Here is a 12066-nt window from a genome sequence, read left to right on the forward strand (position 1 = left end):
GGATCAACGCTGCCGTCTGTTTACTCTTTAACTGAGACAGCATTAACTCAAAATCATCAGACTCGTCTTCAGAATTGGTCTCATTTTGATTATGTTCACAGCTTCCATTATTGTGATGTCCAAGGTATTTTCCTCTGCAGTCATTCTGCAGAAAAGATTTATTAATAACGTAATAGCTTTTTCAGCAAATAAAGTAATGTTGTAACGCGGATCCATGAACATAGTAATAAAAAACGGGTCATTGTTTAATAAAATATCCTCCCTTCTTGTAATTTGGGAACACAAATGCGAAGCAAGTGAAAATTTTTTTTTTTTTTTTAGATTTACATTGTGACCATATTACGAAAAAATCTCCGAGTTTTGGTTGCTAGATCCTGCTCTGATTTTTATAAATTTCTGGAAACTGATTAAAACCTGTGCTTTAAACGGTTTCGGTTTCGTTCCTTCTCAGGTCAGGTTTTGACAATCGAAACTGTTTTAAACGGTTACGGTTTCGGTTTCATTCCTTGTTCTAAACTCATCAAACATCACTTTAACTGAAGTTTTTAGTTTTTCCACAATACTGGTAAGTGTGGCAAGCAGAAGCAAAGAAATTTGTAGGTATTGAGGTTAAATTGTTTTGAAGTTGCACTTATAAAGGTTACAATGTTTTGTTTTAAAGACTTGCATCAATCAAGGAATTGCCAGGGCTGCCAGATGTTTAGAGTCTAAAATCTGTACACGACACGGACAAGAAGTGGTGGGTGAAAAAACCGTACAAAATCCGTACGCTTAAATTTGTTTGGCGAGCAAAAAAAAAATCGTTTGTACTTAGGTGAACACAGGAATAGTACTTTTAATAATATCAAATTAAGCAACACATATTTCCGCTAAACCTATTTGCTTCACAAACAACAACAACAATTATTTTTCTGACTAGAAATTCTTAACAAGCAGTGTGTTCTTATTATACGTACATATAACAAAACTTTTCAGGTAAGTTGTCGACCCTACCGAGTAACAGTATAATTGTCGAAGCGATGGTTAAAGTTGAAAAAATAAATTAGAGTTTTTTTTTAATTTTACGCGACAAACACTCCCAATAATCGAAGTCTACCAATATATTGTTATATATAATTTTAAAGCCCTATAAATCCTCTTCTGATGTTTGATTTTTAAAATCGAGTGAAAAATAGTCAAGCTGTTATAGATAAGTCCCTCAAGTACGAAAATAACGCATTTTTAATTAACAAAAATTAGGGTTCAGGAACTATAAGAAAGGCTGAGCTCCAAAACGTCAATTGCAAAGCACTATACAAAGTCACGCATTCCTAAATGCAAATGTGAAATTTTTGACGTTGTGGCATGTCCCAAAATGTATCGTAAAATTTATCGATGCGTATACAGAAAGCAAACTGCGCATCGCTAAGCTAATTGGTACTTTGATGACATTTCGAAGTAAACAATGGCCGACGTCGAAGGGTAAGATTACATTTTTCTATCCTAATTTATTGCTATATGGAATATTTAAAATGTGCAATGTATATGGTTGTAATGTGTCGCCACTCTGCATATACAAATAGTTTACCGCAGTATAACAGTTTCCAAACATTGTATTGATACGCTTTGGTAGTCAGCCAAACCTATGAGATATGTGTAAAACAGGCAAATTTTTACAATATGAAAAAAGCACTCCATAAATCCGTACATCTTGACGCAGAGCTAAATATCCGTACGTTGAATCCATACAACCATTTTTAACCCTGCAAATACTTACCGTACGGAAAAAATCCGTACTTCTGACAGGGCTGGGAGTTGCACGTATTGAAAGTTGCGGTAACCTTGTACGCACTGTAAATATCTTTGATCGGATTAAAAGAAATTAAGTTACGAGCAATTATAAGGGTCAACCTATGAAAGCCCAGATTTTGAAGGGGTAATTAAAATTCTAATTATTCATATTTTTTGTGCTTCATTAGATCTATAACTTTAGTAGTCACACAGTGTTATTATCCCGACGACATCCTTGACGGTGGTACCAGGGGGGGAACAGTACATAACGGTAGAAGGTTTATTTGCGGTTAAAGTCTAACACTGACGGGGTTCGACTTTCGATGCTTCCTCCTCGGGGGAAAAATGCGCAGTAATAAGTTGGTTATTTAAACCGACGAATAGTTTTATATCAACTTCTGTGTTCTTCAATTTTTGTGTTTTCGTACAACATACCTCTATTGGTTAGAATAATTTTAAGCTATAATGAACAATTTTTTAGTAAAAATTATTGGCTTGGAAAAAAAAACATTTTTATAGGAATGTTTAGTTTATTTGTTAACATAAAATTTACCATCAATAGTTTGCATAATTTTATCATTTCGTCTAGGTGTAGTCGACGCAGTAGACAAAATGCTTTCGTGTTATAGTAGTAAAAGGAAAACTTGCAGGTGGCCTATGGCAATATTTTCAAATATAATTGACATTTTTGAACTTAATGGCTTGTTTGTATTCAAAGATATAAGTATATCCAACATCATGGTGATATAAAAACAAGGTGACATCAGAAGCTGTTTTTGTACTATTTGTTGGCCCTCATACTCCGGTCATGTATTTGAGGTTGGTAGAAAAGGGAATCTTTTGGTACCCCTTATTACGTTTTTAGTTCTTTATTAAAATCGTAGTACTGGAGTGACAATGAATCAGCAATTATATAATAACTAGCAATTACCCGGCGTGCTTCGCTGCGCCTTAAATGTATTTTTGTGTTGTAACTCTCCCCCTAAGCTCTTATGGCCTCATTTACAAAATATTTTTAAAGAACTTTATGAAGTTAGATTTAAAAAAAATCGATCTATGAAGCATTGTTTATTTTTTTTTTGAGTTAATATATTTTCGAAGGTAATTAGAAAATATGTAAAGAACCGACTTTCTCTTGGAAATTTAATTTATAATCTTATAACTGGAGTCTACTATCGCACCCTTTCCTCAAACGTGTATTGATTCAATATTTTATGTGCACCCTCCACACAGACCCCAATCACCCCTGAAAATTTCATTGAAATCGGGCAAGCCGTCTAGGAATAATAGAAATCCGAAAAAACACGTAAAGCCAAACAGAATTAATTTTATTTTTTTTTTTTTGAAAAACGTGCAAAGATACACACATGAAATTTTATATGTGCACCCTCCACACAGACCGCAATCACCCCTGAAAATTTCATTGAAATCGGGCAAGCCGTCTAGGAATGATAGAAATCCGAAAAAAACACGTAAAGCCAAACAGAATTAATTTTTTTTTTGTTTTTGCAAAACGTGCAAAGATACACACATAAAATTTCTTATGTGCACCCTCCACACAGACCCCAATCACCCCTGAAAATTTCTTTGATATCGGGCAAGCCGTCTAGGAGGAGTATGCGAACAGGAAGTTTTGCCACTTAATTTTATATATATAGATTATTTAATTAATAAAACATAGACAATAATTATTAGACATTAGGGAGTCATGCGATAAAAAGAAAATCTTGTCTATTATTTTCAAAATATTTATTTTTAATTTGGAAAAGACTAAACAACTTTTGGAATCAAACACGTTTTTGTATGTGTTGATCCCTGCTTATCCATTTTCAGTTCCTTCTTATCGGCTAGGAAATAATGCTTCAGGCGAGAATTGAAAGCTGAAAGAAAACTTGATGAACAAGAGATAAACACCATTTATCGCTAGATATTTTCAAGTTTTATTGAATGTTTTATGTGCATATTTTTTAGTTTTAGATGTTTATTAAATGCACATGTTGTTCGAATTTATAATGCATGGAATAAAACGATCCTATCTACGTGAGAAATAAAATTTTTGTTTGTTTTGAGTATTTATATACAGTATCGTTTAATAATATATACTTTATGTATGTTTCATTCTTTATTCTACAAAATCTCAGAAAGTGTACCTGTTTACATTTTAACAAAAGTTCTACTTTATGTAAAATCTTACCACGAAAGAAGTTCACAGCACAGAAGTTGAAATCAGGTTACAATAGGGTGGAACAATGAAGCAAGAGCAACAAACTGGGTTGTTGAATCACCTAACAATAAGGTGGCACAATGCACCAGGAATAGCACAATGTAGAGCCGGTTGAACAAAGTCAAAGTTTTATAGAAATGTAAAAATTCTGTTCACAACATACATACTTACAAATCGCAATGTTAAACCATACACCAATACGGCGGTACAATGCACCAAGAGCAACAAACATGGTTGTTGACTCCTCACCTAGCAATAAGGTGGCACAATGCAGCAGGAACAGGCTTCCAACTCGGTTGGTGAATCACCTAACAATAAGGTGGCACAATGCAGCAGGAAAAGCACAATGTACAGCTGGTTGAATAAAGTCAAAGTTTTATAGATATGTATGAATTTTGTTCACAACATACATACATACTTAAAAATCGCAATGTTAAATCATACACCAATACGGTGGTACAATGCAGCAAGAGCAACAAGCTTGGTTGTTGATTCACCTAGCAATAAGGTGGCACAATGCAGCAGGAACAGGCTTCCAACTCGGTTGGTGAATCACCTAACAATAAGGTGGCACAATATGAAAGGATATATAAGCTGTTCTATGTAACTGACAAAGGTAAACCCAGGTCGTGCATATTGATACAAAAGTGTATTAATGCATTTCTCTTGATACAGTTTAGCGATGCGGACAATGTCATCATAGCAGTGGAATCAAGCGGAAGGTCTATTTGGCTGGCTTCCACATACATGGCCCGCGACGCAGACACACTACCTCCACCACAATCATTAAGGAGCGCGGTAATGGATGCTTCTAGACGCGGCACTCCGATGGTCATAGGAGCAGACGGGAATGCCCATCATCACATATGGGGCAGCTCAGATACAAATGAACGCGGTGAGTCGATATTCGAATTTATTATGTGCAATAACTTACAGGTTAGCTACGTAGGTGATACCCCTATCTTTGTGACGTCTGTTAAAGGGAGGTCCTTGACATTGCATGTGTCAATGAGCAGGGGGCAGAACTTTTGAATGACTGGAGAGTCTCTAAAGACAACTCCTTTTCAGATCACATGTACGTCGTTTATCACCTATACGTACCAGTAAGACAACAACAAGCGGTCTTAAGCCGCAGAAAAATAAATTGGAAAAAGTTTGAAACAATCTTTTCTAATAATATTTCCCACCTCACAAATCAATTAAACTCGGAACATCAACTTGATAACGTGGTAGACGATATAACTAAAGCATTTCATCGTGCAGCAAAATTAGCCTGCCCAATCAGGGCAACAATTAGGAAACCAAAACCTCCATGGTGGTCCACTGAAATTGCAACCCTCAGAATGGAATGCAGATCAAAATTTAATGAAGCTAAGAGATCCAACTCTTGGAGTGAATTGAAAGACTGGCAATGCCGATTTAAGTATGCAATAAGAGACGCTAAGCGCTCCTCATGGTGGAACTTCTGTCAGAAGATAGAAGGTGCTTCGGAGGCCAGCAGATTGCGCAAAATACTATCTACGAGTCCCAGCAATATTAGCTATCTCATCAAGGAGGATGGTGATTGGACAACTAGCAGCGAAGAAACTCTAGAGCTTCTTGTACAGACGCACTTTCCGGGTCGCCTCCACAGTAGAGTCACAAATACTCGAATCATAGGCAACCATGATGACATTCCAGCGAATATCATTGCCGAGGAGAACATAAAGCGTGCTATTAGCAGCTTCCAACCATTTAAATCTCCGGGACCAGACGGCCTTATTCCCGCTGACCTACAGCATACAGCAGGAATGATTGCACCCATACTCGTACCAGTCTTTGAAGCAGTGTTACGACAAAATTATATACCCCACAAATGGGAGGAGGTAAGAGTAGTTTTCATTCCCAAGGCAGAAAAAACTACACACACGAGACCAAAAGACTTCAGACCAATTAGTCTGTCGTCTTTCCTGTTGAAATCTCTAGAGAGACTAATAGATGGGCAAATTAGAGACAAGGTGGCCAGCAAACTTTCGACAGCCCAACGTGCCTACAACAAAGGGAGATTAGTCGAAACAGCACTCCATTTTTTAGTGCACACAATCGAAAGATCACTTTATTACAAAGAATACACCCTCCCGGCCTTCCTGGACATCGAGGGTGCTTTCAACAATGTATCTCCAGCAGCGATTTTCTTATCTCTGATAAATCTGGGCGTAAGCAATTCACTAACCTCATCGGCCGAGAAATAAGCGCAGGATTAGGCGAATATGTAATAAAAAGGTTCCCCGTCAGGGGTACACCCCAGGGGGGAGTAATATCACCGCTCCTGTGGAACATAGCAGTAGACAGCCTTCTTCGGGAACTTGAAGACTGTGGTGTAACAGGCGAGGACTGGGAGTGAATCCTGAAAAAAACAGACCTTGTGCTGTTCACCAGGAAGCACAAGATACCAGATCTCGGGAACATAACTCTAGAAGGCAACACCCTCGCAATAAAGGAAGAGACCAAATATCTAGGTCTCATAGTAGATAGGAAACTAAACTGGGGGCCCACCGTTGCAGATAGAGTGCGCAAAGCAACAGTGGCACTATATTCTTGCAGCAGAGCAATAGCGAAAAAATTGGGGATGGAACCCAAAATAACACACTGGCTATACACGGCGGTAGTTAGGCCAATTCTCTATCACGGTATAGTGGTATGGTGGAACACCCTTGGGAAAGGGGTAGACTTCAAAAAAATGGACAAGGTTCAAAGGCTTGCGTCAACACTCATAACTGGTGCGATGAGAACAACACCATCCAAGGCACTGTATGCCCTACTGAATATTCTTCCGGTGGACCTACATGCCAAACAAGTCGCAAGTGGCGCGGCAATTCGAATGAACATTCTAACTAAGTGGTCAAATACCAGCTATGGTCACGGTAGAATATTAACGGAGTTTCCGGGGTTTCCCGGATTGGTGGACTTTGTACTTCCGTTACCTACACCCGCTACAGCATTCGCGACCCTCCTACCCTCAAGGGAAGAGTGGAAGCATGACGTTGTAAGTAGTGGAGAGTCCATCCATGTATACACAGATGGCTCAAAGCTAGATGGAAGGGTTTGAGGAGGTGTATACTCCCATCACCTGGGAATCTCCCTCAGCTTTCGTCTCCCGGACCACTGTAGCATTTTTCAGGCTGAACTGATGGCAATCGACAGGGCTGGTAAAGTGTGACATGATACCCCAAGTTGATATCTATATCTTCACTGACAGCCAGGCGGCAATAAAGTCCCTCACGAAGCAGTCGACAACCTCCATTGTAGCCATGAAATGTCGCACATCTCTTAACGAGATGGCTGAGTCATTTCGCCCAAAGGTAATATCGGTTCCGGGACACTGCGGCATAGAGGGGAATTGTAAGGCCGACGAACTGGGGCGACTTGGCACGAAACTTCCTTTTGAGGATATAAACGACGAAATAGGAATACCCTTGCAAACTTGTAAGCTACTTATCTCCGAGAGGCTCACTAAAGTAGCGAGCGAAAGGTGGCAGGACGAAATCACCTGTAAAACTGCCACGTAATTATCGCCGGTGCTCAGCGCCAAACGCACTGGCCTACTACTGAGTCTAAATAAGTCCAATATTGGATTATTAGTATCCGTAATAACAGGACACTGCCTAATTGGCAAGCACGCCTATCGACTTGGCCTACATTTACATGACTTCTGTAGAAGTTGTCAATATGAAGAGGAGGAGGAAACGATTCTGCACTTGTTGTGCCAATGCCCTGCTCTATCTAGACGAAGACTCTCCACTTTCGGTAGGCAATTCTTCGACAACTCGGAGGACCTTAGATGCGTCAAAACACAGGGATCTTCTAAAATTCGTTCAAAGTTCAAAATGGTTTTAGGAGGGATTGGGAGTTGCTGACGCAACATGCGGCATCACAATGGGCCCTGAGCCTAAGTGTGTCTTATAGACGACCGCGACAACCTAACCTAACCTCAGCAGGAACAGCACAATGTACAGCTGGTTGAACAAAGTGAAAGTTTTATAGAAATGTATGAATTTTGTTAACAACATACATACTTACAAATCGCAATGTTAAATCGTACACTAATACGGCGGTACAATGCACCAAGACCAACAAACATGGTTGTTGACTCCTCACCTAGCAATAAGGCACAATGCAGCAGGAACAGGCTTCCAACTCGGTTGGTGAATCACCTAGCAATAAGGTGGCAAAATGCAGCAGGAACAGCACAATGTAAAGCTGGTTGAATAAAGTCAAAGTTTTATAGAAATGTATGAATTTTGTTCACAACATACGTACTTAAAAATCGCAATGTTAAATCATACACCAATACGGTGGTACAATGCAGCAAGAGCAACAAGCTTGGTTGTTGATTCACCTAGCAATAAGGTGGCACAATGCAGCAGGAACAGGCTTCCAACTCGGTTGGTGAATCACCTATCAATAAGGTGGCACAATGCAGCAGGAACAGCACAATGTAGAGCTGGTTGAATAAAGTGAAAGTTTTATAGAAATGTATGAATTTTGTTAACAACATACATACTTACAAATCGCAATGTTAAATCGTACACCAATATGGCGGTACAATGCACCAAGAGCAGCAAACTTGGTTGTTGACTCACCTAGCAATAAGGTGGCACAATGCAGCGGGAACAGCCTTCCAACTTGCTGTTGGGATGTTGAATTACCAAGCACTATGGTGATATGTTGCACCAAGAACTGCACAGTGTAGAGCTGGTTGAGCAAAAACGCAACAGTTAACAGAAAATGTATAAATTGTAAGCACGTACACACTTACAAATCGCAATGTTGAATTTCAAACCAATACGTGGTGCGTTACAGCAGGAACAGCAGCAAGGCGCTTTTTAAATGCTCTGGAATATTTAATTGGGGCTAGTTAAGGAAAAAGTATTACTTTAACAAAAAATTTCGAAAATATAAAACAGATAACTTACCGACGCAAATAAAACTTCCGAAAATTTTCTCGCAATTTATTGAAAGAACGCAGGCGAATGTCAAAGTAAAAAAAGAAAACAGAGAAACAGTGTTGCCTACACTATATTTCTTATCGGAAACACAAATAGGAAGAACAATTTAGTAAGCAACAATTAAATATATGATGGCCAATTTTGTCAAATGCGACGCCATATTGGATTACTGATATCACCTTATTTTTATTTCACCATGATCCAACATGGCAAGAAAGACCATAAACAGAAGAAAATTTCTGAAAGAACTAGGATTACCATTAGCACAGCCTTATATGGCTGGAGTTAGTAAACCAAAGGCAGAAACTGCAGCCCGTCTGCTCACAGATATATCGTTAGACTCACCTTCGTGTTCATCAAATCCACCAAAGCCACCAAAAATCGTCCCATCACAAAAAAAAGGAAGGCCCAGACTCTAAAAACAATAGGGGTATTCTCGAAGTCTTGCACGATGCACGGATTGCACGAAATGCAAAAATACTGTTCCAAATTTCGAAGAGTATGAGAGCACCCCATTGCAAAGTGGTAGCATGCATGGGTAGCAAGCAGCGAAATTATGTATCAAATACAATAACAAGAGACAGCCTTGTTCATACAAGGCCAATAATACTTCTTCACCATTAATCGGCGTGTAGCCTTGGTACCAGGATGAGCAATTCCATGTAACATATCGAACACTGTCCTGCGCAAATTATTTGGAACGAAAGGTCTAGGACTTTCTCCTCACACTTCACACCAAATATTAAAATTTAGAACAGGAATTTTAATTAAATTAAGATTTTGAAACGTTTGTCCAGATATAAGTTTATCAAGTTCACTGTTCTGTTGCTGTTCACTCTGTAAAATTTTGAAATTAAGTTCTGAATTTTTAATCTCATCTACTTCAAACGCACGAGATAACGTGTCAGCTACAATGTTTGCCTGTCCTTTTATATACTGTATGTCACTAGTAAACTGTGCAATAAACTCAAGATGTCTTGTCTGCCTTAGACTACGCTCAGTTTTGGAATTTAGAGCAAAAATCAAGGGTTTGTGGTCAGTAAAAACCGAAAATGTTTAATATTCAAATAAATTGCTAAAAGTTCCCTGTCAAAAGCACTATATTTCATTTCTGCTGGAGAGAGTTTCTTTGAAAAGAACGCAAGTGATTCAGACTTATTATTGAAATGCTGCTGTATGACACCACCAATTTCCGTAGTGGATGCATCTACCGTTAAAGACAATTTTGCATCTTTGATAAAATGATTTAGCAAAATCTTAGATGCAAACTTCTCTTTAATGCATTCAAAAGCGTTAATGGATTTGTCATCCCAAACCAAAATTTTGCCTCGCTTTTTACTTGTTTTATTAATTAGATCATATATAACTCCAGTAAACTCAGCTAATTTTGAAATATATCTATGGTAATAGTTAACCATACCAATAAACTTTTGCGCTTGTTTTATTGACTTCGGTCGTTCAAAATTGCAATTCGCTTCTACTCTGTTTACAGAAGGCTGCATCCCTGCCTCAGATAAACAATGTCCTAAAAAATCTATACTTAAAACACCAAAAATGCATTTGCTTGGTTTGACGTTCAAACCATACTCAGACAAACGTTCGAGAAGTACACGTAGATCCTTTAAATGTTGTTCTTCATTCTCACTTGCAACCAGCAGATCATCAATATACGCGAAAACAAAATCTAATTTACCTACTACTTCGTTGATGAATCTCTGAAACGTTTGCGCTGAGTTCTTCAGCCCGAAAGGCATTCGGGTGAACTCAAACATACCGAAAGGGGTAGTAATCGCCGTTTTAAAAATGTCTTCTTCTGCCATTGGAATTTGGTGATACGCTCTAACTAAATAAAGTTTTGAAAATATATTTTTATTCCTAAGATTCATATTAAAATCGTGAATATGAGGCAAAGGATAACGATCCGGTACAGTCACAGTATTAAGTCTTCTAAAATCACCACAAGGACGCCAGTCATTAACTTCTTTCTTTGGTACTAAATGAAGTGGAGATGCCACGGATGAATTTGATGGTCTACAAATCCCTGTTTTTACTAAAAAATCGAATTCAGTTTTACCTACTTTAAATTTGATGGGATACTTGGCTATCCGATTGTCAGACGTTGCGTATGGATTTGTAAGTTCTTCCGGATGTATGTTTTTTTGTAAATCAATAAGCGAATCGTGTAAACTATTTGTTCGTGTAGTTGTATGTGTGTCTGGGTGTGGTGAACGGAACATAATGATAATTTCAAACAAAAATCTCTAAAAAGAGGTGTTTACAACTAACAAAATATTTCAATTATATGATATAATAATAATATATTAAAATTGTACTAAATTATAGTCAAAACAATTATCAAAGATCTGAAATGGTTAATATGCTGCTTAATGAACAGCACAGTCAAATATAAATTTAGGCAACAATTCAAACATTTAAAAAATTTAAAGTAAAATATATGAAATATAAGATATTTATTAAATTCATTTTAACATATATATATATATAGAATCGTTACCTCTATATGTCTTTATTAACTTAGAAATTAAACAAATATAAGTTACTTTAATACACGGAAAATTCTGACTTTACTAGTTCTAGTTGGTTTCAGTTAGTACAAACGAATGTCAAACAGCTCTGTTCGTCTACTGCGGCTTTTGGTGTTGCCACTTACTACTGCGACAAGTGTTAGGGTTGGTCCCTACACCACCCCCTTCCAGACTTAGCACCGGAGAAACGTAAACAGGTTAACTGTGTATGTTGGTGATGTATCGCTGCTAACTCTTCCCTGGGGAAGTAAGCCGGCTTAAGTCTATCAATGGACACCGTCACTTGTCTTGATCCAATCAATATTGTATACGTCTTGGGGTACCTGTTAACTACTAGGTACGGCCCCTCGTACGGCGATTTCAAAGGCTTACGGATAGTGTCATCACGTAAAAACACGTGACTGCAGAATCTCAGGTCTTTTGGCACGAAAACGGCATGCTCTCCATGCTGTGAAGTTGGCGTTGGCCTAGCCATTTCGAAATGCTGTCGCAAATCCCGCAGGAAACTCTGCTCATCTACAGGCGTGTTGTCATCGGC

At 38.2% G+C, this 12066-nt stretch overlaps 1 protein-coding gene across 1 annotated transcript in view; it reads right to left on the minus strand.

Annotated features, from left to right (window-relative positions):
- The window catches only part of LOC118736001 (translation initiation factor IF-2-like), a 16704-nt gene extending 5485 nt beyond the window's left edge, over window positions 1–11219 (minus strand). The window contains exon 1 of the mRNA XM_036466106.1: window positions 11061–11219. Coding sequence (XP_036321999.1) covers window positions 11061–11219 — 159 coding nt within the window. The remainder of the gene's footprint in view (window positions 1–11060) is intronic.
- Between the last annotated feature and the right edge of the window lie 847 nt (window positions 11220–12066).

Source organism: Rhagoletis pomonella, unplaced genomic scaffold (genome assembly GCF_013731165.1).
Source record: "Rhagoletis pomonella isolate Grant_MI unplaced genomic scaffold, Rhpom_1.0 Rhpom_scaffold_00003, whole genome shotgun sequence".
Lineage (NCBI taxonomy): Eukaryota > Metazoa > Arthropoda > Insecta > Diptera > Tephritidae > Rhagoletis > Rhagoletis pomonella.